The sequence below is a fragment of the Megalops cyprinoides genome, chromosome 1, assembly GCF_013368585.1.
Source record: "Megalops cyprinoides isolate fMegCyp1 chromosome 1, fMegCyp1.pri, whole genome shotgun sequence".
In the NCBI taxonomy this organism is placed as follows: Eukaryota; Metazoa; Chordata; class Actinopteri; order Elopiformes; family Megalopidae; genus Megalops; species Megalops cyprinoides.
The window spans coordinates 53130992-53157557 of record NC_050583.1 but is presented as its reverse complement, the minus strand read 5'-3'; the positions used below and the strand labels follow the sequence as shown (position 1 = coordinate 53157557).

Genomic DNA, 26566 nt, shown 5'->3' with positions numbered 1-26566 from the left:
GATTTCCCCGATTCGAAGGTCCCGTCCGCTTCCTGACCCGACAGACAGACACAGACGCCACTTCCCAGGCGTGGTCCGCATCTCCTCCGTTCCTTGGCCTCTTGCTGCTTTCTGCGGTGCACCATGTGCTCCTTATGTTTCCATAGCGGGCGAGTAATGAGAGAACGAGGCTTCATGAGCCCCAATATGGTCTGCCGATTGCATGCCACCAGTTTCTCTTGGATATCAACCAACTGGTGTCCTGCCATGCAGATCAGTGTCTTCTGATTGGTTCATACAAGTCTGTGATTGGTTATATAGTACCTCCTCCCATTATGGGGTTCATAAAACATCACCTTTGTTCACTACTTCTGTCCGTGAAGATGACATTTCTGGCAGCATACAGGGATATAAACAAGTGTCGTACTGTCTGCAAGTACTTAGCTGAAAACTGTGGAGAATATCATTCTCCTACGGTCACAAGAACAACTGCATCGTGACTGAAGACTGGTGAGTGTAAACAAATCCGATGCTCTGTAAAAATATGACTAAAAAAAGATTTACTTTCAAGCCCTGTCTGTCAAATTCCATTCATACTATCAATATTAGCCCAATATTAAACCTGCGAAACTGACATTACAGACACAGAAATTTTAAAATTCAGTGTTTATTCATATAGAATTTTTTTAACGTTTTACATCGTTTTATAGTTAAAAATCGTAAGAAAGAAAGAAATTAATGCTATTAGCATAATCTGTTTCAGATGGAGAGAGAAAGAGAGAGAGAGAGGAGAATACAATTCAAGACCAACTTCCCTGTTATTTTTCTGAACGCGATGCCTTTTTGTACTTAGCCATGTTGTGTGCAAGCGGATGTCCACAAGTCCGCCGAGAACTGGGGGGGGTGTGGGGCACACCCGAACCTTCGGAGAGCTGTTCTCAAAGGGCTATCCCTCTGGTCATCATGTACCACCGAGCCGACGGAGCTGACGTCAGAGACCCTGGCAGGGCCCTCAGGGGGTTATGTGAATTTGTACAAAGCTCTGGGTTCTTCACTCCGTTCCGGACGCGCTGAGGTATTCAGGCCGACGGACAGCAGCTTTGAGAATGCGCTATGGGTGACCCTTCCCCCCCACCCCCCCTCAACTCCCACAAAGAGGACACAGCCCCCCAGCTTGTCTCCCCCCGGAACTGTCTGGGTTCCGGGAGGGGCAGGGGGTTACAGAGGCAGAATATACCACACAGAGTCATCACGAAGCCATAGACCCCTGCAGCTACAATCCACAGTCACTCCCAACAACAGGGAGAAAAAAAAAAAAAAAGTCCTCTGAGACAGTCTGGGTCATACGTCTGCTTTCCCATAATCCCACTTGCTTGGCCCTTCATGTGCTCCTGCCTTCTCCACAACCTTCTCCACAACATCCTCCGCTTGCGTTCTGCTTTCAGAGAGCTTTCCCCCCCACCCCCACTCAGTTCCTCTCAATCTGCTCAATGTCCAGCTCGCCCCCGAGCTGGTAGAGGTCCTTCCCGTTCCTATGCAACCCCTCCCAAAGAGTCTCTGCCTCCTCCCCATTCCCCGTCCCGACCGTCGAGTCCCCGCTGCCGGCGGTGTCGCTGTCTAGCTCCTCGCTGGACAGGTCGTCCTTGTTGCCCCCGCCTGCTTTGGTGCCCTGTTGAGGCTCGAGGTGGCAAGCGGAGCTTAAATCAGTCACACATTGGCCGGTGCTACTGTAAGGCGGGGAGGAGGGGCTTGATTGGCAGCAGTCTGACCCAGTTATTCCAGGGCAGCTGAGGCTGTGGAAATTCTGGAGTTTCTGAGGAAAGAGAAGAGAGGAGATTGGTTTAACACTCATTTTGATATTCACTTCTTCCACCACAATCAAAAGCCAGACTACAGGGGGGGGGGGGGGGGGGGGGATTATTCAAGAAACCAAAATATCCTCTTTTTAAGAGCTAATTATTACTCACAGAAGTAAGTAAGGACTGTACTTAGTTGTGCACCTTTAACATAAATGTAAATCCAACTGGATGTTTTTAGGGGAAAAGTCCAAGCGTAATTTGAAAACTATCAGCAAAGAAAAAGTTCAGTTAGGCATGCTCAGTGAATGGCCTTTACAAGAGCAATTTAAACATGCCTGACACGTGCAACGAAACATTCTCCCTGGGTTTTATTTTCCCATAAACCCATCCTGGGCGCCTTTTAAACAGACTCCTCCCAACTTTTGCACGTTTCCATAGTAACAGGCATATTTGCACCGTAAACCAAGGGACGATTTCCCACCCCCCCCTCCTTTTTCGCCTCAAACATGGTGTGTGTATTTCTACGCCCTGTCCCATGAAAAACACATGCGTGTGCACCGTGCTCATGTGATCGCTAATGTGCTCCTGACAGAGGGCCTCTTTCACAGCTCCAGCTCTACAGAGCGCCTATGGACAAATGTCCAGGAGAACAGGGGCACAAAGATTCACAAGACTGCGCTCATGTCGGCAGCTGCGAAGACACGGCCCAAGGATGCGCACACAGCACCCGCCGAGGCAACTGGCGATTTGATTAGACGCGCCGCGTCGGCTGGGCTCAGTCAGTGGGCTCAGTGTCAGTCCTCTGGGCAAGATCTCTCTCTCAGGCAGAACCTTGAACTGGTAATTTGCCGTGACCGGCTCTGAACAATGAGCATTCAGGCATATACACACACATATCTTGGCACAGACGGCATCCCTGGTTTGCAACCCCCCCCCCCCACATCAGCTCAACAGCTGAGGGTTTATCCGGATGAAGGACCCAGCAAAGACCTCCACGGTCGCGACATTGTTTGGTTTTCACCGTTTGGTATCGGTGTCTGTCAGGAGCATTTAGGTATATTTTCTTCTATAATTTATATATGTTTTTCACTACTTGAACCAGAGAACACACACACACACACACACACACACATACACAAACTATACAAACTCCCCAGTAGGCAGGGTAGAGGACTATTTAACACACACATAGCTGGGCTCAGAGGAGGTGTACAAGGGAGGCCTGTGGAAGAGGGAGGGGGTGGGGGGCGGGGTGAGGACTGGAAGATGGCCATCCCTCTACCAGCCCCCCCAGTGGTGGAACAGCCTCACTGACTATGTGCTGCAGGAGATCACAGGATCCCTGCTGTTTTCCTTGGCTCCGCTCCCTCGCCCCTCAACCCGAATCCCTGCCTCCCTCCCTCCCTCCCTCCCCCCGTACCGCCACACTCCCTCTCTCCAGACCACACTCTTACACTCTCTCCCTTGTGAAAGGGTGACAAGGCCATTCATAAACCTTTGGTCTGAGCGGATGGGTGGGGCTGCAAGCAAGCAGTGAGGCTGCTCTGCTGAGAGGGGAGCTCTGCGAGAGAGAGAGAGGCCGCAGCCAGGCCTACTCCATCTCCCGGGCCGCTGAGCGAGCCCCAGAGACAGCAGGCGGGAAGACGCGCAGAGAGAGACACACAGAGTTACAAAGATACGCAGAGACACAGGCACACACACACTGACACACAGAGGCACGAGTGAACAGGGACAGAGACACACACAGAGACATATATGAAGAGAGACACAGACACAAATACCGGCACATGTATATTGTCACATGGAAACACAGGCACACACAGTCACACAGATACATAGAGACACAGCCATATGCACAGTGACATACAGAGGCACACGTGAATAGAGGTCAGAGACACACAGAGACACACAGACAGGCACACGCACACAGACACAGAGAAACACAGACACATAGACACAGAGAAACACACACACATAGACACAGAGAAACACACACACAGGCACACAGAAACACAGGCACACAGAAACACAGGCACACAGAAACACAGGCACACAGAAACACAGACACACAGAAACACAGACACACAGAAACACAGACACACAGACACACAGAAACACAGGCACACAAACACAGGCACACAGAAACACAGGCACACAGAAACACAGGCACACAGAAACACAGGCACCTCTGCGCCGGAATGATCCAGGAGCAGCCCTCTCCGTTCTCACAGGGAGTGCTCTCGCTCTCAGACAGAAAGGTATGCGTGTGCGACAACCAAACGCGGTCGTAAAGGTGGCTGTTGATCTAACCTCAGCAACTCCACGTGGGAATGTGTGCGCCCGCTTGCACGCATGTGCGTGTCTGTCTGAACACGGCCTTCAGCTGAATCCAGTACGCCACTACCTCTCGGCCTTTACGCACTCGGAGTTTGCATCCACTTTACTACCATCATTCAAATCACCCTTTCACGCTGCAAAATGTGCTTCGGGTTACAGCTCCGCGGTCTAAAGACAACAGGATTGGGGGGGGTGGGGACAGCCCTAATCCTGTCTCGTTTACCCGGCTTTTCGTCTTGTTTACTTGGGTTTCTGCCTGCGTGTACTCCCCCAACCTACCCTCCTGTAGTGTGGAGTGTGTGGGGTTAGTTCCAGCCAGGCAGTGAGAAGAAACACACCCTGCACCATTACTCATAAACCAGGCCAGCAGCTCTCACACACATGCATGTGCAGGCTGTTTTTTTTTTTTTTACCATTCTGGAGCGCCACGGGCATTTAACAATCTACTACAGAATACCCCCAGAATTCCTCATTTCTGAGGGAAACGTTTTTCACGCTACAAAACCCACATCCCCTCATTACAGTAGTCGTTATTAGATTACACAATCATTAGCTGCAGTCTTTAAAAAATTACACCGTTAACACCAAGATTCTCGCCATGGCTTCCCCCCTCCTGTTTTTTTTTTTTTCTTAAGTGATACTCTAAGGACATAAAAACAAACTGCTTTTATGTTACGATACAGCCTGGTATGTGATGTGTAATTTGTGCTTTTAATGCAATTTAAGTGCTTTTAATTTAGAGCTCTCTGGCAGAGGGAGGGCAGAGCAGAACAGCTGAGAGAGGCAGGGGGGAGAGCAGGGACTGTGTAACTGCGGGGTGATGGAGTCCAACCTGAATGGGGAGGGCTGGGTGTCCTGCTCCAGGGTGCCGCCGCCCCCTGCCCCCCACCCCCAAAACGCGGCTCTGCCAAACGGGAGGCACTGCCGCTGTACCCCTGGGCGAGGTACTTACCCCAGAGTTGACTCAGTAAATACCCAGCTGTAACATGGAAATCATGTAAAAACTGTAACCTATGTAAGTGGCTCAGAATAAGAGTCAGTAAGGAGGCTACTGACCCACACCCTCGCGGTCAGGGTTCGAGCCGACAGTGACCGAGAGTTCGGGGGTGGGGTTACGCCACAAAAAAAAAAAAAAAAAAGTTCCACTAAAGTAGAAAATCTTGCCTTGCAGCCCAAGACAGCCTTTCTCTTCGAAGCTTGACTAGTGCCCTTTTCAGTCTGCAGTACCTATATGAAAGAGCGGCCTTATAAACAAATGTGTAGCTTTATGGCTAGGAGCTCCAGTCCTGAAGGCACAAGGCTGGCAGCCAGCTGAGTGTGCTGTACTGTACTGCAACCCATTAACAGACAGAGAGCAGTACAGACAGACAGGCAGACTGACACCCTGTGACCACAGCACAGCTCTGGGAGTTTGACCGCCTCTGTTCTGTTGACACATGATCCTGGAGTGACTGAACATGCCAGTGCGCCGTGGTCAAGGCACACATGGAACAAAAACCCTGGGAAAGGCCTGGTTACCTCAGGAGTGAATTAAGAGGAATTCAGACTGATACTGAGTAAAATTCCTCAGAAAAAAATGGGAAAAAAAGCCTTCACCTGAAACGCATCACGAAATACGTGCCTCTGCATTCCGAGCGGGCCTGGCACAGGTGGAGCCGCGTCTCCAAACGAGCACACCAAACAAAGGCAAGCCGAAGACAAAGGCAGGACATGCGTAACTCTCTTGCACTAGAACATTAAAGTCCTTTAATTACGGTGTTTTGGCCACACCTGGAGGATCTGGTGCAGCTCTACCAGTTTCCCCTGGCACAATGTGCCCTTTCCACAGAGCCGCCTCGGCTGGAAGTCAGGCCTTTTCCCTCCGAGTCCCAATATGCCACTCTACATTAGCATTAATTGCTCTGCTCAAGCATTAAGGATGCCAGATAATCTTTTGAGCTGAACTCCTCTGTCTGCACCTCAACCTGTGTGTAGCAAACCTGTTTGTAAACAAATGAGCACATCTGGTCACCTAAGGGTGGTTGCCAGATTATGGTGTTTTTGTTCTGCCTCCTTATTGAGGTAGAGAAAACAGTGCTGAGTATACTCTGATCTGGCATACAGCATGGGAGGTAAGATGTTTGTTTTCTAGAGTGAACTCCCCATGGCATGTGAACCAGCTCTGAGCAAGCATGAATAAAACATTAACTGAATGTAGCATTTTAAACAGAATAAATCCATTGACTTCTATATGACTACCCTACGCTCCGGGCTAGCTGACTATAGCATCTGGGGTGCTCTGCATGCTGTCAGCCAGGGTTGCTTTGCCGTGGAAAATGCCTCCGGCTTTCTCCAGGTACAGTTGACCTTCAGCCAAGACAGGTTGGTGACTTGAGTGATTGGCAGGTCAAGGTGCTCTCTGTCACTGCGACTCAGCTGTTAAAGAGGCATGCCTGTCTAATCGCGTGCGTGTCTCCACATGTGTGTGCCGACTGTGTGTGTGTGTGTGTTTGTGTCTCTACGTGGGTGCGAGCTCTGTGAGGGTGTGCATATATATATGTGTGTGTGTGTGTGTGTGTGTGTGTGTGTGTGTGCCCCTGTGCATGTGTGTGAGCTCTCTGTGAGTGTGTGTTTGTATATACGTGTGTGAGTGTGTACGAGTGGTTCTGTACATGGGTGTGAGCTCTTTTAGACTGTGTGTGTGTGTGTTTTTATGTATATACGTGTGCGTGAGCGTGAGTGGGCCTCTGTCCCTGGATGTGAGTGTATGTCAGGCTGCCTGTGTAGAGCACAGCTGATACAGGCTGCTCAGGAGGTCAGCGAGGTTCTGAGCCTCGGGGCAGATATGCACGGAGGCTTCACAAATCAATAGCCTGCTACAGGGAGACCTCCAGTCTCTGAGGTCACACAGGTGTGGATGCTCTGACATTTAAGCAGGGTGCAAGAACTCTCCCCAAAACCAAGAATTACAACAACTGTCCGCTGAAGAAAAAAAGAGCAATCTGATCTAACAGCGTCCGGCAAAAGGGTATCCAGAACATCTCAGAAAGCATGCGCTAAACAAAACTACTGGATTGGATCACATACAGCAAAGACTCATGCAGCCAGCCCCTAGCAGCTAAGCCAGAAACTGTCCTCCACAACATTAGTGTTGGGCTGCATCTCTGCATAGCGCTAAAGAATCATTACTCCTGTGCATCCAAGCTGAGACACATTACATTGCATTACTGTCATTTGGAAGATGCTCTTATCCAGAGCAACTTACATGTTACACTTCTATCCCTTTATACAGCTGGATATTTACTGAGGCAGCTATGGGTTAAGTACCTTTCCCTAGGGTATAACGGCAGTGCCCCAGTGGGGATTCAAACTGGCAACCTTTCGATTATGAGCCCTGCTCCTTAGCACTATACTACACTACTCCATCACATGGCTGATCAGAGACCCTCAGACAGCCAGCTCCTCGTCAGGGACAGCTCCCCCAGCCTGATCTCCCACTCACATATCATCCAAAGATTCACACACGCATTCCTCCTTCCTGGCTATCGAGCACTCCATCACCAGAACTTTATCACTACTAAACAAAGCAAAATAAAGGATCTGTTAATGAACAAAAGGAATTTAATAAAACAATTTGAAAACGAGTTAGAAAAATAAAACTCCTAGACCAGGAAGGAATGCAGAGTGCACGGTCTCCCCAGATAAATGGTCTCTGGTTTAATCCACAGTGTATAACCTCACACCTCACACTGTGTGTGTGCGTGCGTGCGTACAATCACATAAACGTCTAAACCTTCCAGCTGCCACGTTCCAGCTCCTTGTGCGTCAGGGTGCGTTTTGACACCAGAGCTTTTCCGAGCTCAACCCCCCCGAGAGCCCGCAGAACTGAAAGCCACCCACCATTAATAACCAGCTAAATTAAACCAAGGGAACAAAAACTGCCTGCTTCCCGTTTACGAAAATGCATTGTCAAGGAAACAATAACATTCCAAAGCAGGGTCAGGGTTTTTCTCTACAGCCACATGCACCTAAAAGCGTTTCTGCATTTGATTACAGCTTACTGGGCTGAAGTGGTGTCTGTACACTTTCCACTACACAATTAAGATGGGGGCTGGTGCCGGTGGTGGTGGTGGTGGGAGGGTGCTCTTCTTGTGATCTGACCTCAGTCATGAGCCCTGTGGATCTTAATCAAGACTGATGAGCCGGGGGGGGGGGGGGGGGAGGCCGACGCCATCCTGCTGAGTAATGCCCCGCGTGGAATTCCCCGGGCTTCAGGGAGAGTCAGTCCTCCCCAGGACGGGGGGTGAGGGGGAGGTGGGTGGTCGGGGTAGGATCATGGGGCTCGGAGACGGGGGTTCTGAGAGGGGCCCGGGCGGGATCACGAGGGAAAGAGGCTCATCAGATTCGAAAGCACAATCTCTCTCACACACACACCCTCCATCCACCCCACTATCCATCAGGCCCGTGGTCTGCACGCACCATCTGCTTCCTCTGTACTGACACACATCACATTTCTATATCAACTGGGGGATTTGGTGCTTTTGTGTACACCCGTTCTAAAGCTCTTTTCTGTGAAATCACGTGGTGAAGCCAGAGAGCCTCATTCAGATTTATATATGCTAAAAGGCATGCTAAATTTAAACATGCTAAATGAATTATTACATTACATTACTGGCATTTAGCAGACGCTCTTATCCAGAGCGACTTACACAGGTTTTCACGTTACTCATTTATACCACTGAGTATTAACTGAGGCAATTCTAGGTTAAGTACCTTGCCCAAGGGTACAATAGCAGTACCCCAATGGGGAATTGAACTGGCAACCTTTCGGTTATGAGTCCTGTTCCTCACCACTATGCTACACTGCCACCTCAAATTATACGTGCTAAATGAAGATATTGGCCCTTCCTTCCCAACGCTGAAAGGACTGATGCCTCTGGGGCCTTGTGCCCAGACCGAAAGGGCACTGCCCCATACATGATCGCACAAGTTTGTTCTCTCACAGCGGCCACTGACCTGGGTCATCTTGGCCAGGCTGAGGGAGGGCCGGGCCTCCTGCGTGTCCTCGGGCCTCCGGCGCTTCATGCCGATCTTCTTGTCGTTCAGGACGCAGGGCTGCGAGCGACTCCTGGCTAGGCCCCCGGGGCCCGCACGGCGGTCCAGCTCGGGGGTAGAGTCCGGGGAGCCGGCCCCCACGGGGTCCCGCGCCTCCCCCGGGAGGCAGATCTGTTCGTGAGAGAGGTAGAGGGGCCGCGGGGGCTGGCCGGGGGAGGGGGAGGGGGAGGAGGAGGGCTGCAGGCCGGTGAAGGTGAAGCAGGGCAGCTCGAAGCCCAGGGGCAGGGCGTTGGAGCGGGCGGGCAGGCTGAAGCTGGAGCTGCGCTGCATGGCGGGGAAGGCCCCCCCGCCGGCCGCGCCCCCGCCGCCGGCCGCACCGCGCTGCACGCTGCCCCCGCTGTGGCACCGCCGCTTCTCCACCGACGTCCACACCCGCGAGCCCTGCGGGCGCCACGGCGACCGGCAGCCGCCCGGCTCGTCCGAGCAGGAGAGCGAGCGGCATTGGCGCTTGCTGGGCGGGGCCGCGGACGGGGTGGGTGAGGCAGAAGGGGCGGCCTGGGCGTCGCTGAGGCTAAGGTCCCGGATCAGGCTGGTGATGGAGACGGCGCCGGCCGTGCCCGCCTCCTTACCCCAGCCCACGCCCCCTGGGCACGCCTCCGGCACCACGTCCCACAGGCTCTCCAGGCTGGCCCCCACTGGTGCCCGCTGGACTGCACAGCTCCGCCCCAGGTCCCGCCACCGATCCGCCCCTGCAACACACACACACCAAATCAGGCCTGGTCACACAGCATCTGTACAGCAGTCAAACATGCAAACTTGATGAGCTTACTATGGTAAGCTTTTAATTAACTAATCGCCTATTTTGACGTCACCTGGCCTTAAAAAGAACGAATGAATTAAAGCTAACGAAGGTCATCTGTGCTCCTGGTTCACTGAAAATTCCCCTCCCCTCCCCCCCCCCCGTCTGCACGTCTCTGCTGTTAGACAGGCAGGTCCTTCCTAGGTCTTTCTTAAAAAAGAAAACAGACTGAAAAAACAAACAGGAGAGAGAGGAAAGGGGCAGGAGCTGTGAGGGTCTGACACTTGCCTTGATAACAATACTCTGTACAGTGGAGCTGAGGCCAGCAAGACAAAGGAGCCAGAAATAGCAGCTCCTGGTTAGTGGCAGGCTGCCACGACCGGAGAGGCCTGCTGCAACTGAGGCTAAAACATCTGCGACAGCCTCGGCACAGGATTACAGCTCAACACCAGAGCTCAACAGGGGAGCACAGCTCAACACCAGGGTTCAACAGGGGAGCACAGCTAAACACCAGAGCTCAACAGGGGAGCACAGCTCAACACCAGAGCTCAACAGGGGAGCACACAGCTCAACACCAGAGCTCAACAGGGGAGCACACAGCTCAACACCAGAGCTCAACAGGGGAGCACACAGCTCAACACCAGAGCTCAACAGGGGAGCACACAGCTCAACACCAGAGCAGAGCTCAACAGCGGAGCACAGCTCAACACCAGAGCTCAACACTGAAGCACAAGAGTACATTTAAACACAGGAGCTGAGTGCGATATCTGCTGAAGAACCTTAGGGAGTACAGCAAGGCCTCAGTGGGATCCAAACCCTCAACCTTCAAACCTAGTCCGGGAAGCACGACATTCTGTGGCTGCCGGCTCCCGTGGGGAAAGGACACTGGGCCCAGTCCACCTGAAGGCCTGAGAGCCGTTCTCCACAGTCATCCGTTCCACCAAAATTACTCCTCAGCGGGGGTGGGGTGAAATGGGCGGTGTCCTCCTCTGCCCCAGGGACAGGGAGACGTGCTTTTTAATCGCTTATCAAAACGGCCAGGCGGAGGTGGGGGGGGGGGGTTGGGGGTCAGGTGCCTCGGTGTGCTTTGCCAAGCGCAGCTCAGCCCCGATGCAGAAAAGCGTCACCTCCACAGGCTCGCACCGCCAGCCAGCAGCGGCACGCAGACGTCTGAATGAAACCTTGTCTCGCATGTCCGCACCACGCTCCTTCCCTGGAAGCAAGCCTGGCTTTAATTACTGCCCAGGACCCCTCAGAGCGCGCTACCCTGGCAGTGACCCACAAAGGCAAGGTCTCCCCTCCCCATTTCACTGCATTCAGGGAGAGGCTTTCCAGAATCAGAGGTGAAACACAGGCGACAGCCTTTATGTGGTCAGAACGGAAAAAACAAGCACGCTCTGCGTTACACTCCACAATGGAGAATAAGGTGCTGCCGGCCAGCAAAAGGTAAACATAGCAAAAACAAAAAAGTACTTTACAGTTGGCTCACCAGGGGCAACATACATTCATTTATGTAGCCCCTGGTGACAGCGCACCTGCCAGTACAAATCCCAAAGTGTCAGACACATCTGACCCCCCGTGTCTGAGCTCTGTCTTCCCTGGACAAAGAGCACATGAAGAAGGAAGAGGGAGAAAAAAGGTGAGCTCTATCACTTCAATCATCTTTAAGTGAGATGACAGAGGCTCTCATGCTACCAAGCCCCCTCCTGAACCTGACATTCAAAGCAAGCCAGCTCTTTGTGAGAGTTGGAGGCGCTCACGGCTGATGCCCAGGGGGGTTGTGCGAAGCCGAAAATGCACGCGAGGGGTAGGGTGGGGGAGGGAGAGACGGGTACGGCACTTACCCATAACACCGCAGGAGAAGAGGGTCGTTCCCTGGCTTATCATGGCCTGCTGCTCCCGCTGTGGACAAATGGAGAAGGAGGAGGTCAGAGAGGCGCCTCACCAGCTCCGCACCCCGTGTGTGGGGAGGGGGTGGAGGGGGAGACACACACAGCCCCCCCCGGGTCTCTGACACAGGACCTCTTCTGAAGCAACCACAGTTCACACTTGCAGAGTGAATTCACAGAAGAGAACAGGAAGTGCAACACTTCGGCGTCGCCAGCTGCAGGCCATCGGCGAATTTATGCCGTAAACTGCTAGCAATTATACGCCAGCCTGTGCTGCGGGGGCATGTCTTAAAACAGGCGTTTTCGGACGGCTACAGCTTGCTTCTCCCTCCCTGGACTCACATTTGAACAGCTCTCTCCCGCACCCCGCAGGCCGAATGAGCTACGGATCGGCTCAGGGAATCCTGACAGGATTACATCATTTCACGTGGCTGAGGGTAAAGCCCTGTCCACATTACTGGGGGTCTGTGTTTCACATCACCGGCAGTAAGCTACGCCTGGAGTGAAATGAGTCAGTTCTACCCAACCCCGACAATCTCTGGGCTTTCAGCGAACATGACCTGGCCCGAGCAAACGCATAGCTGACACACCCTTATGGTATGAATCAGTTCTAATGCAATGTAATCATCCTCAAGGAACATCCGTTTTGCAGAGCTCATGCCGAGAGCACAACTGAGAGTACATATTTGGTTATCACCTTCGCATACTTATCCAGACCTCTGTGGTTTAGCCTTCTGAGGCAAAATTAAGTCCATCGGCTCTGTGGGTAGACCACAAATATCTTTCCAAACATTTCTACACTCCCTTTATTTGATAATATCAACCTTCACTCATTGTAAACCTTCCTAAGTGAAAAGACTCAGTTACTTTGAGGCTGCATGAGTAAGGACCTGCGCACATATTTTGACTACCACAGCAATGTGTGACTAAGACCTTCTGGCCTTGTGACATAGAAATTCACTTTTTTTTTTTAACATTGTGTTCACAAGTGGCTTCGTGACGCAACACCACGCTGCTGTTCCGCAACCTGGCATTCTTGGAACGCCTCTCACCAGCTCCAAGTCCGACTCCCTGGACGTTACATCATCGACACCCTTCTTCTTTTCCAGTGTTTTAGTGTGAATGATCACCATGGTAACTCGCGTCTCTGCCTCAGTCCACTCCGGTGCAGGCGAAGAGCGACGGCAGCCATCTTCACTGGCTGCGCTGTGTGGGCGGGCCGGAGGCGTGGCCGGACTCCCATTGGCGGAAGGGCCCTTGCGGTCTCCTGGAATGCTCTAGGGGGCTCTGCGCAAAAAAAAAAACACAAACGGACATGCGGCTGCTGAAAAGGGCGAGGGCATCCTTCTTCCCACGTCATGGGCCGCCGGCCGGACCGAGGGACGGCGGCGGCCGACGACCCTGACATGGCCCGAAGACAGCGCCGTCTCTCAGGGAGATGGCGGGGGTGTCCTGGCAGAGTCAGGCGGCCTCAAACACTGGACCCATTCAGCACTGAAGGCTTGTGCCAGCGCGACTCGCTGGCTGCACGGGGCAGGCCAGAAGACGGAGCAAGGGCTGGCACTGCGGTTTCACCCACAGTTTAGCATTCAAATGCAGGCCAAATTGTACTGAGTTGAGAATACCCAATATGAAATATACAGACTGGCTCCACTATAACTGAAGGAACATGCACAAAAGGCACCCCCACGTCCAAAAATTCCCTATACATTTACATGTAGTCATTTGGCAGACTCCCTCACCCAGAGAGACTGACAGCAAGTGTATTCAACAGAGTTAGGCATGCAGCCATATGGATACTGAATTGTTAATGCCATCCTTGAATATAGCACCATTGTGGCAAAGAGTGCTACAAACAAAGGGAATGAATGCTGTCATAGGGCAAACAGCCATAGCCTGCTACAGCCAATCTTCCGCGAGATACTGCCACAAGCATGTACTGCCAATGTGTTCACCACCAGGCTTTTGCTGCTGCAAAATGAAAAACTGCTTCGCAGCTGCAACAGCTCATACTGCTACCAGGCTTTTGCCTTCAGTTCCATAACCGCCATCAGGTTTAACCGCTAAACTTCTGTTACAGTGTCAGGAGGGGCAGGGGTCACAGCTTGGGCAGTCAAGATGTAGTCTGAATAGGGTTCTGGGATCTGTGCTGGAAGATGGACAGTGACCCTGTTGTAGCCCATTCCACAGTTGGGGATTTTGTGGGGGGGTCAGGGTAGAGGTGAAATATGATCAAGAGGCCCATCCAGGACTGAATGAGGGCTACAAAGAAGACTCATGTAAAATGTTAGGTACGATGTACAAAGCAATTATAAACTACCTACAATTTGCTACTGACTTAGTGTGTTTGACATGTCCAAGTAGACACTTTCCCCTAAGTGTTCTTTTTCATTTACCAACTTTTTCTCAGAAACACAAACTAATTTCAAGCTCCATTTAGAAATGCATGTTTCAAGGCTAATATGTGTGAAACTAGCGAGAAGGTCCCATAGAAGGTTGCCTTTGGTGCCCTTAACAAAAAGAGTGAGCTTACTTCAGTCCCACTGCCATTCTGGAGGTACAACAGTAACCTTTTATTAATGGAAGTTCTGAAATGTAGCGCACATTGCTGTCATCCTAGGGGACTTATCAGGTATCCAGTGCAGTGTGCTTGTTCCCTTGCAATATTCTACGTGCGGCACACGACGCTGAGGGGACCTCAGGGTGGCGTAACAGAACCCTCGGAGGCAGGCCTGGAATAGCTGTGACCTTACGGTTATCCAAACACCACCCTCCCGTCAGCGCTGAGCCACGAGCCGCGGAGCAGCTGATCGGAGGCAGACGCAGATCTGCAGCTTTTTAATCGCCTGCTTTGATTAAAAATCTGCCCTCGGGGGCGGTACGCCCGCGTCCTCGGGGGTGAGAAAAGGCAAATCTGTAGAGGGAGAAGGTGATTGCATTTGGAAGACTGGGGGGGAAGTAAAGAGAGGGAGACAGAGAGGAGGAGGAATGGCGCGAGGGAGGGACAGGAGGTCTGGGGCAAGAGCGGGGAGCTGAGAGCGAAGCTCGCCTGGTGCCCACCAAAACAAAAGAGGCTTGTGCCGCCGATGACAAAACGCCACAAGAGACAATGAGGTGACATCAGGACGGGATCACAAGACCCCCCCCCCCCCCCCCCCCCCCCCCCGTGGCCATCGGCAAGGGATGGGGGGGCCAAGCCTGACTCTGACTGCGCCGGGGCAGGGGGGTTGGGGGTGGTGGGGGGTAGGAGGGGGGCAATAGAGCCTGCTAGTGTTTCATCTTTGTCCTGTCACAGATGACTGCAGGGAGCACATGATTCCCATTACTTCCACCTATCACTCTAAGTAAACAACACGAGAGAGCACTCCTGAGACTCGCTCCTGCTTTGCCCTGACTGGAGCTGAGTGACTGAATTACAGGTATAATGACACAGCTCTACCGGCTGCCAGACCCGGGGGGGGGGGGGGGGGGGGGGGTTGGGGGGGGGGGGGGGGGTGTGTGTGTTGAGGGTGAGCTCGGCGAGTGACAGGAAGTTACAGGGAGTGTGGGGGCCACAAGTGTATCGACAGTTCCATCTTCAATTATGGAGAAGGAGGGAACATTCTGGCAGGGAATTTATACCCCGTGAAACACTGATTGAACGGATTACTACTTACTGCTGATCACAGATCCGCACTGCGCTTTTGATCTGAAGGAAACCCGTGATGGCTCATCACAGCGCACCTCAAAGATAAGCGAAAACTCAAAGCTGTAGCGGATCTCGACTGTGTTCCACAAGGTAGCCCCAAGGTCCAATTTTCACCTTTCAACTCAAAATACAAAGGCTGAATTAGCTTACAATTAGGAAATGCTGCTTGCTAAAAGCTATACTATCTATGTGCTGTTCATTAAATGGTTGAGACATCATATTACATTATAAGCATTTAGCAGACGGCTTACATAGGTTACATTGTTTTTTTTTTTTTTTTTTTACGCCCCAGTGGGGAACCAGCAACCTTTGGGTTATGAGCCCTGCTCCTTTCCACTATGCTACACTGCTGAGACACTGCAACAGGATGCACTGAAGGCTGAAGCTGGTTTTTGAGTTGACCCTTCCTTAAGAGGAGGCCACTGATTATTGCACATTTGAATAAGCATGGTGCACAGGGGTAGCCATTATTGCCCTTACTGATTTCTGCCCTGTCCCAGGACATGCTGTTCTCCACAGAATTAGCCGTCGCCTCCTCCACTCCACTGGCACAGGGCAGCCCAGCGAAGAGGGGATTAGGCCGCGCGGCTCTTGATTAACTCCACAGAGAGTTTCTCGAGTGTGACAGCGAGCCCGCGGCCGAGCCGAAATCAGTTCAGGCTAATGAATGGACTGGGGGGAGGGAGGGCTCTCGGATTTCCCCTGGCATCAGGTGTCCCGGGACGACAGGATCGGGTTATCGTGCTGCATGCTTGAGACTATCTAAACTTTGATCAGCGCCCTGGTGGTGCCAGGAGAGCAAACCACTCTTTGTGCCAGCCGTTGGACAGCGTCCAGGGCCACAGTTAATGCAAACGTTTGGGGGGGGTGGGGAAATCTGACAATTGTGCAGAAGTGAGCGCTTTGTATTCACGGTCAACATGATGCAGGAGGTGAAGCGTCCTCCTGCTCGCGGTTTGGAGACTTTAGAGGGGGCGCTGAGCGAAAACCGGGGCTGTTGCAGCGGCCCATTTTCTGCCTGTGCCCAATGGCGAAATCCTAAATGCTCACAGCTGCCTCTTTAAGATCTCCGCGCTCAAGCGCATTCTCCGCTTATGCTGTGCAGCCGAGGGCTGTTCCCTGACAAATCATCAGGAGTTTACCTTGCAGCTACTAATTAACATGTCTATGAAGACCTTTTATATTTGAGGTTTTGTGGAAAAATTTCAGTCAATGGGGTACACATTTGAAAAGCGAGCCAGCCCCCGGGGTACATAGCACGCACCGTGTCGGCAGCCCCCGGCCCGGCCTGATTTATGACCGCACCGTACGTCCAGCTTTTCCTGGGGTTTTGTGTTCTGTAATAACCCCTCCAGGTGGCTTTTCAGCCGTTGCCCAGGTTGCGAAGGGACTCCCGGCAATGCTGCTCTTATTATTGTTGGTTATACAGTAGAGCCAAGTAGGGGTGTACCGCCGTGCGCTGGCCGAATTCCCAGTCTGGCCCTCTAAGCTCCCTGCTTTAATTGGCTATACAAATCCTCGCCTCTCCCACTTCAACTGATGTATGGTGAGCATTCTTATGCAAAATGACCGCTGTATTAAATCCAGGTGGGTGCCACACTAGTGGCACCCCCCACTCCCACCCCCCCCGACCTTGAGATTCTTGAAAGGAGTTATAACAAATGTTATATAAATGCAAGGACTTACCATCAGTGCAATTTCTACATAATACTAGCCATTGAAGTTGGTCACCTCTTCCATAAGACCAAAGCATCAGAATGCTCTTTGGTTATTATTTACATATTTAAACATGCAGAATACAGAGAAGCAGAGCCAACCCTACACCAGTGCGGATCAGTTTGGGACATGAATGCTGAAAGCAGAACCCGGTGCTGTGATTCTGGCAAGGTTGGTGCCGTCTCACATAGCGACCGGGCTAAGACAGCAGAACGAACAGAGTGTTCCCGGACACGCTCCACGGCTCCGTCTGCTCCAAGCCACGGTTCTGCCGAGTCCCGCACCATCCCGCCCCCTCGACCATACCGCAAAAGCCTCCCCCCGAAATGCTGATGAACCGGACGCTGCGCTGGTTCCGATTTTTAATTTCTTTGACCGAAACGCCTTGGACCCGTGACCACAACCCCGTGTCAGCGTGGCAAACCACCTCTTTATCTTGAACGTCTAAAACGGTGCCTTTCGAAGCCGATAGCGTCTTTATCTCCTGGACAGTGGCGCTCGGCGTGCCGTCGCTGGGCCATATCGAGGAGATAAAAGCGGAGCCCTTTTCCGAGGAACTTCCTCCGGGGTTCTAGTGGCTCACGCGAAGCAGCCCAGCCCTCATCACATTCCATTACTGTCATTTAGCAGACACTCTTATGCAGAGCAACTTACATAGGGTACAGTTTTTATATGTAACCCATTTATACAGCTGGATATTTACTGAGGCAAGTACCTTCAGTTAAGTACCTTGCCCAAGGGTACAGCAGCAGTGCCCCAGAGGGGAATCAAACCAGCAACGTTTTGGATACGAGTCCTGCTACTTACCACTATGCCAGACTGCTTCACCCTAACTTCTGGCCTTGGTGGTGACAATGGACCTCCATGAATTATGCTACGCCCCTGCATGATGGCAACAGGCATTTTGAACGGGTTATTCTTAGGTGTAAGAAGATGCAATACTGTGCAAAGGTGAAAACACCCATGAACCGCTGGGAACAGACATGGGGTACCCATAATCCCCTGGAAACAGAGACAACCTCCTTTTCTTTCCAGTAGTGGCATGGCTCAGGCGCTTCTTGTATTGTACCCCTTGAGCAGTGAGCCCAGGCCTCACAATGCCTGTTGCAATGCTTTACAATCATATTCAGAGAGGCCCTTAACAAACACTTGTGGGGAAGAGTGCGCACTGTTGGCCTAATCCTTTTAATTCCTGCCCTACAACCCATGCAGGCTTCAGGACTACGGGTTTCCACATAAGAAGTGGTGAACATCCGTAATACAGATGTATGTTATGATGAATAATTAGACATTTGGACAGATGAGAAGGGTGAATATTTCATTGACCCCCCCCCTTATTCCATCAAACAGTACGGGACTGAGACTTTTCTGTTTAAATAGTAACTCCATGCTCTCACTTGCACTTCCAGGAAGGCCAATAAATCACAAATTAGCCCAATATAAGTTTTTTTAATGCTCTCCTACACTGATATTTGACACCACAAAATGAACCTCTGGATCAGTCTGAGTTTTGACTCATCTCAAACCCTCATTTAAGTGACCTAGTGATTCTACAGTCTAAAGATCAAATTTTTTGGTGTATTCCCAACTCCGGGATACAGAGAAGGTAAGCGGTGATCTCGCTGGCCTGTAAAGGACTCTTCCTTAAGGAACATGTTACATTCGTCCATTTTGAAATGCCTTGGTGGGGTGCAGGCACGGCCAGTGACTCCAGGCTCCCAAGAGGACCCCCTCCCTGGCCTCTCCACGCATCAGATACACTGCTAATCACCTTGGCCCTTAATTTGCGGTTTCTCCCCCTCGTTCCGCAGCGCCCGTTCCTATGCCCATTAACCGGGTCTTAATCCACATGGATACATTACATCAGAGCCCGGCAGCTCCCAGCCCCTGCAATTACAGTAATCCATGTCATGGACCCCGAGCAAGAGCCCGCTGGGGTGTGTAAACGCGTGTGGTCACGTGGTCCCCCACAGCCCACTTCTGGACAGATGGAGTCATGCACACTGTAGCTGCTCCTTGCCGCCGCGCACTAGGGCTGCACCCATACGCCCTTGAGCAAGTCTGCTAAACGCACCTCAGCTCAACAGGAAAAGTTTTCTGGATTCTGACACAAAGCCACAACCCCTGGAGGCTGCCAGATCCCTGAGGCATGTGCACAGATACCCATCTCCGTGAAATGGTCTGAGGATTACCACCGATTCTGCCATTTTCACGCTGCCTGCTGAGTATACGAGGAGCTACAAGGCAGAAACCCTGACCTCCAAACGGTTGCTGGTTTGATTCCCCGCTGGGGCACTGATGTTGTACCCTTGGGCAAAGTACTCAACCCACAATCACCTCAGTAAATATCCAGATGCAAATGGATAAAACTGTAACATATGCGAGTCATACTGGATAAGAGCATCTGCTAAATGACAATAATGTAATGGAAACCCTGACCTCTGGGTTGAGAGATATTGACACAAATCAACCTTGGGATTGACATTGCACCTGACATAGCATACCATCTTACTGGATGCACCTGAGCCATTATGGGTTGGGTTGTTCTGATATGGTTTTTGTTGTTGTTGTTGTTGTTGTCGTTTTTGCAAATCACCCTCTTAGCTTTTGTGCACTTCAAGCGGTCACTGAAGTGAGGCCCGTGCACATCGGCAATGCCAGGAGAAGCCCAGTGGCAGGAGGAGGACAAGGTGAACATGCCGGTTTGGACCGGAGCAGAAATCTGGTGTTCGCTTTCACGGAACCGGTATGCCTACATCAGAACAGAGGGAGGGAGTGCTGTCTGGACCGACCTATCCATAGAGAGAAAAGGAAGGCTCGCATGAATAAGCCAGGTGGTATGTTCAGTTACAATGTGGTGGTGATTTAAAGGGGGGGGGGCATGGAAAATAAACTTAAGAATGGTTTCTCGTTCCCAACTAAGCCTTAAGACAGAAAAGGGAAAACTAGCAGGGGTGTGACTTCTGTGAATATCCAGGGTCGGTTCCAGGGCGGTGCCTGTGGCGACGCCTCCTGGCGTGTGGGAGACCTCCTCCTCCCACTCCTCTCCCGCCAGAGGAGGGCTGGGTTCCCCTTCACTCCCACACTATCATGGAGCCACCGTCAATTTACGGGCCAGCCATCAGACAGAATCTGCTACTTAAAAAACCCCTGCAACTTGCCCAGTGCATTAGACTATAAAGCGAAACCAGGAAGCAATTTCATGCCTTTTCAAAGCTTATTTACCTTGGGTTCAGTCCAGGCAGTGTTTCTCTCTCAATTCGTAATACTCCTGCTCAAACAAAAAGTATGGGGTTTTGGGACCGACGGAACACACCCAAAAGTTGGCGGATCCATCTCTCCCAGCGTGGAGGGGGTGACAGTAATTACAGCACACCCTTCGGCGGTCTCCTCGCGGTCACCCGATGGGTGTCGCTCTCGGGCAGCAGTAAATCTTAGCAGAAATGCAAACCCGCTGGCCTCGAGTCCTCCGGCTCACCAAAGGCATTCTGGGAAAGAGCAGCTCGTGGTGCAGGTTATGGTGCTCCTGAGAACACAGTAAATCAATTAGCGCAGTGTATGCCTGCCGCATTGGCCAGAGGCCCCCAGATGTTTAAAGCCAAACCAAACCAAATTACTGGAGGGGGATTCAGTGCCTTGGGCTTTGCATGAGCCATTAAACTTTTGTGGCCATTACAAATGTCGCCTGAAACACGCATAATGGTAATCAGGAATGACTAAATAAAAAACAAGCAAAAATATATATTCCTACCACAAATGATCCACCTACTATTGCCCCATTAGTCTGAAATTCAACACCGCTTTTGCACTGTCAACTAAGATTCAATGCAAACAATTAGGATGAGGTGGTGGGCGAGCAACAGAGTGAGTGAGTGAGCAAGCAGAAGAGAGTGCAAGAGAGAGAGGGAGAGAATCGTTAAAATGAAATGTGCGTGTATAGAGGCAATGACAGGCATAGCTAACAAGTTTCGGAGGCTTGCAGTAGCGCTTAGGGGGGATGAGGGCCCAAAGGCTGGAGACCGGGGGGGGGGGGGGGGAGCGGGGCACCGCCATGGGTTTCACGAGCGGCACAGCTGCCCACACAAACGCGGGGGGCCCCAATAGAGCCGTTTACCATAAACACAAAGGCCCCCTTGCGTCCGTGCATCTTAAACACGCAGAAGCCAATGCAGGGGCCCGGCTTTTTAGAAACAACTTTGCTTAATTACTTCATGTGCGGCTTGTATACCTGCGCCAAAAAAAGGGAAGAGGTTTACAGGATCTCTCAAGAGGAGAGAGAGAGAGAGAGAGAGAGAGAGAGAGAGAGAGAGAGACTGTCCTACTTGTCAGGGTAATGCACATATTTGCATATCAATACTGTCCACTCGGTGTCCCTGCTGCAATTATGCTGCCTCTCAGTTTGTGTGCTCTATTTTCAGTAAATAGGTAGAGGAAAATCTATTGCACTGGATTGCGCTTGGTCAAGTAGTCACTGAGGGAATGAGACGGTGTGAAAGGACGTTCACAAAGCAGGGCACCACATTTGAACTCCAGTTCCCCCCATCCCCCCACCTACAGAGCAGGGGGACTCTGAATAACCCATAGAAAGAAGTCTGGGCCTGTTTGGTCGGTGTCAGTTCCACGCATTCTGCTGCCCGGCCTCCACCTGCCTTTCTTAAACAGCACCTGCCTTCCCTGACACTTAAAACACCTGGGCCACAATCACGCTACACTACCATGCCGTGCAAACCCGTACTGCACACAGTTGCACACCTTTCACAATCTAAATTCACCAATGACCCGGCAATTACTAATCATAATGTCCCCTATTTCTCACACTTGCCCTCACTGACTTGGCGGACCTTCGTACCCAGACCAACTTGCAAAGGTACAGAGAGTGGCTGTATGAACAACATCAGACAGAAAACGCCACAATTGCACAACAGTGTCAATGGGACACAAAGCACTACAACGTCCAGTGCAGTTAGTGACTTAGACTAAAGGTGCAACAACAAAAGGCCAATAACACATCTTAAGTGTCAATGGAAACGAGACTTAAGTGCTAAAACTTAAGTCTACTCACCCTTTCAGAATGAGATGCAGTCTAAAGGGGTGAGTCTTCTGTCCATGCCAGAAGATGGTCAGTGTCTCTTCTTCTTACAGCAAACCCATTCACTGACATTCACCTCATTCATCATTTTAATCTGTCTAGGCCAAAAACTTCGCCTGCCACATTCACATCACTAAGCAGATTTGGGACAACCTTTTAGGAAGAACCACACGGTCAACTTGTAACAAAACCATCTCAAAGACAGCCTTGCATTTTGTAAGTGTGTTCAATTCCCCATTAAATTTGAAAAATTGCATGTTGCTTCTAATCTGTGAAGTGTATCATGAGAAATGTTATGAAAATGTTTACAGGAACCAAGTCATGGTAACTTTAAAAAGTACAGATACACTATAGTTCAACAGAGGTCAACAGGATGCAGACAAATTACTAAAACAGTGACAAATTTGTGATACCAGCGTAATATGAGGAAAGAACACAAATTTACTTCCTTTAGGTAGCTCTCAAAGCAGAGGGCCTAGCAGACTATTTGGATTATCAAAAGCTCAATTTTCTTCTTCATATATGAAGTTCCCAAAACAAAGAGCAAGACTTTATATTTTATTTTAACTTCTGAATGAAACAGAATCAAGATTTGCATGGTTGGAAGTGTCTACGGAGAGAACAGTGACTAGAAGCAACCTTGACTCCTAAGCCTAACTCAACCCTTTGACACAAAATACAGGTTATGTAGGTCATGTCCACATATGCATGTTTGCTTCGAAAAAAGGCACATTGGTCTTGCTTTCAAACGCTGTGGTTTGAGAACAACCAGTACTGTTTGCTTCAGAGCAGAAGCAATGTGCTGTCATGCAAAGTGTGGTTCACAATTAGGTGGCGACCGCACCAACCCGCCCCTCTTATCTCCCCTGCAAAGGGCTGACAGAACATGTTTTCTCAATAAATTCAGTGGGAACATGAGCCCTGCTCTTCGTCTGTGGTATAAAATTAAGAAAAAATTACATCAGTCACAATCAGCTCGACTTCTTTACGCCATCAAGAGCAGTAAAATATCTAAGCGATCAGCTTTGGCCTGCAGTGCTTCACATAGGGTTGCCTGATACATTGCCTCCAGGCATTAAATAAATGATAAATGGGCCTAGATGGTTGGCCATTGTTCACTCGAGCTACTCCACAGCTAATGTTACTCTCTTCCTGTTTACCTTCGGGATTTTGGACAGACAGCGGTCAAGCATATACGACATAAACAGCATGCAAGGTAGGTACTTAGACTGTGGCTGCAGCAAAATTCAATTTAACCTGTGTTTTTGTGCGGGAAAAAAAATATGTAAAAATCACACCTAGGTGCTAACTCTGAGTTTGAATGCAATGTTGAATATAATGTTGAATATATACCACTTGCTGCACTGGCAGAATACTCTACACCAGGCATCTCAGTAGAATACTAATCCTAATGACAGAAATCAAGTCTTAACTGCACACAATGAAAACAGGAGGAGGCAAGACTAAACAAACCCCACCTCCTTAGCTTTACAAGGTCTCTAGGGCCAGCAAAAACATCAGACAGGATGAGAAAGACAGCTAACCTCATTCAAAGCGCAGATGGCCCGTGCTATTCATCTTGTCACGGCGAGATAACAATCTAAGAGGTTACACTATTGGCATTTCCATGTCATTTCAGTTACTTGGTGCAAAACCAGTTCTGCCTTGGCTTTGGTTCCTGCCTCCTGAAGAGATTGTTAGCCCGATACGCCCAACTACCCAGGACAAACATCCTCTCAAAATACATCTGTAAACCCACATGAAGAGAAAAAGGAGTTTGGTGAGCAGATTAGTGCTGCAGCGGTTCATGGAATGCTACACCAAGGCTACAGGGAATAGATCTGGCCCCTGAAAAGCAGGCTACTGGAAAGTTTCACTGTCCATTAACAACAAAACATTAGTGGAAACAGCTCTATAAAACATCAGCTAAAAAAAAAGGTATTCTAATACTTTGCACAGTTCTCTCTCAGGGCCATTCCAGTGGAAAGCTTTTTCATGGAATCACGACCTATTGGTTGGAAACGCTCAAAACACAACAAGCAGGCTCCGAGCGCTGTGAACTTGGACGTCCGCCTGCCCTGCTCCAAGCTGCAGCTGAAAGGTAGCCCAAAGATGACGGAAATTTCTGACCAGTGTCACGGAGGCCCAGAGTCCACTGGGAAATCTGGCACCGCATCCCTGCCATGTCCTCTCACGCGCAACACTGCAGTGTCAGCCATTGCAGTCACATTATTTATTTCTCAACGTGCACAGTTCCCCTGGGGGTTACATCCTTTTTTTGTGTGTGTGTGTGTTGTGTTTTTCTTTTAATGCAAACAAGGCCAGCAACCACTATTACAGCTCACATCTTCTGAGGGTGTCTGAATTGCACTGGGCCTTGGTGAAACATCTGGAATAGGTGAACTTGCATACTCTTGGAAAAGATAAACAAATGCGTTAACACAAACACAAATTATCTCCTAATGCAGCGTAGACTTACATAATAGCCGTATAGGCCACAGAGGCATTTTCCCCTAGCACATTTTACAGCTTTGCTAAACAGGATACGTACCTATCATGTTCTGTTTTTGTACAGAAATCACGATAAGGAGTGTCCGATACCATGTGTCAGCAAGTAGGCCTAGGCTACCAAGTACTGATAGCTATGCCTTTAATAAAGAGGAACTTGAACAATTATGTCAGCTTTGCAGTACCAGCTTCTTTTGTGAATCACACATTAATAACAACAAAAAACACAATGTCTGTCTGTGAAAAAAAACAAAGACGACCATCCCATTTCAACAGAAATAGCCAACGTGATACAAAATTGTCAAGACATGACTACCTTGCCTATGTCCACATAAAACTATAGGAAAAGTCTGAGTCTCTAAAGTCCCTACAAAGTCTGAATATATTCTCCAACTGGGACTGCTTGTTCTGCCTGCGTGTGTGCAGCACCTCAATTAAGTTTTCGACGTAAATTGCCTTGTTTGCAAAGCTAAGCAAGGCCCAGAGCAGAAGCCTTTGCGCACAAGAAACCTTTTGTCCCGTCTCAGCAGTCATGCACAGTTCAGCTCGGCAACAAAGCAAATGATCCCTCGACCAACTCCTCATTACTTTACTTAGAACCTGATCTACACCCCAGCTGTGACCATGCGCCTACACTGCTGCAGCCCCTAAAACATGGCAGAACAGCCATACTTTTCTCTCCACTTTAACGACCATTGTTCTTCGATTGCAGTGTTGTAATCTAGGAAGGAAGTCTATAACTAAATTACTGAGAAGCAAACCCCACCAAGGAAAACATCTGTATTTCGCCGTCCTTAAGTTTTCAAGATTGTTTAAGCTCGCTCTTTCGTTAGCTAGCTAGTATACTTATGAAAAGAATAGCCACATGTTTATTGCGAGTTTCTTAGTAGCTAACTAGCAAGCTACAAGATCTAGTTCAGTTTAAATAACACAGGACTTAGTTAAGACAGTGCAACTCCGTAACTGGCTTGCAAACTACCGTCTCACAATACCCCATATTTTCTCATGTTCCTCGCCTATCAAACATTAGCTCAGTAGCTACAAACAATGCGTGCAGACTCTCTTGCTTGCCATTCTCAGTACCAGTCGTAAAACATATCACAGTTACAGAAGGATATGCTTGACTGTCATTCCGACAAGTCGCTAGCTACCTACGGTAGTTGTAGACGAGATCTTGTATAGAACTCTTGTCAAGGCAGTTGATCACCTAGTAAACAGCAGCTATTATGTATAGCTCGCTAACAAGCTGCATGAAAACAAAGTTTTAGATAGATGCCTGTTAGCAAGGTTAGTGATTATCTCGTTTATCTGTCTTGTAAGCTGTTAACGTTGCACAAAGACTTTAGCTGGCACAAACGCAGAGTATGCGCAAACTGGAAAGCTAGTTAATTAGTTATGTAGCGAGCAAGGCAGCTAGCTCCAACGCTAATGTTTACCCTGCAATCTGAACACTTTAGGTAGCTAGCCAACTGCAAACATGCTGTCATTTAACCATCCGTCTAACGTAACTGAGTACTTACAAGAATCAGGCAGCATACTGATATAACATCCCCGGTTAGCGATCAATGCCTGACTCCCCAGCCAGTTGTAAAGCTCAGTTAGTTAGCTAGCTAGCTGGCTGGCATCTTCATTTTCAATGCTTGCAACTAGCTAGCTTCCACAACAGACGTCCCCTTCGTGCACCCTGCCGCACGATCCTGCAACGCCAAACTGACTGAGTATAAACAC

At 50.1% G+C, this 26566-nt stretch overlaps 1 protein-coding gene across 1 annotated transcript; it reads right to left on the bottom strand.

Annotated features, from left to right (window-relative positions):
• Positions 1-1291: 1291 nt before the first annotated feature.
• LOC118768734 (protein FAM53B-like) lies at positions 1292-26566 on the bottom strand. The gene is made up of 5 exons (XM_036515660.1): positions 26359-26566; positions 12890-13124; positions 11793-11850; positions 9111-9898; positions 1292-1792 (listed from the first exon to the last, which is right to left on the bottom strand). The coding sequence occupies exons 2-5, from the start codon at positions 12968-12970 to the stop codon at positions 1448-1450; spliced, it is 1272 nt and encodes a 423-aa protein (XP_036371553.1). The 5' UTR covers positions 12971-13124; positions 26359-26566; the 3' UTR covers positions 1292-1447.

Excerpts from the sequence above, each read along its gene's own strand:
- LOC118768734 (XM_036515660.1), bottom strand. The coding sequence starts at position 12,970 with ATGGTGATCATTCACACTAAAACACTGGAAAAGAAGAAGGGTGTCGAT. Across the intron at positions 9,899-11,792 it reads CTTCTCCTGCGGTGTTATGG|GGGCGGATCGGTGGCGGGAC; the intron begins GTAAGTGCCGTA and ends TGTGTGTTGCAG. Across the intron at positions 1,793-9,110 it reads GCCTGGCCAAGATGACCCAG|AAACTCCAGAATTTCCACAG; the intron begins GTCAGTGGCCGC and ends CTCTTTCCTCAG.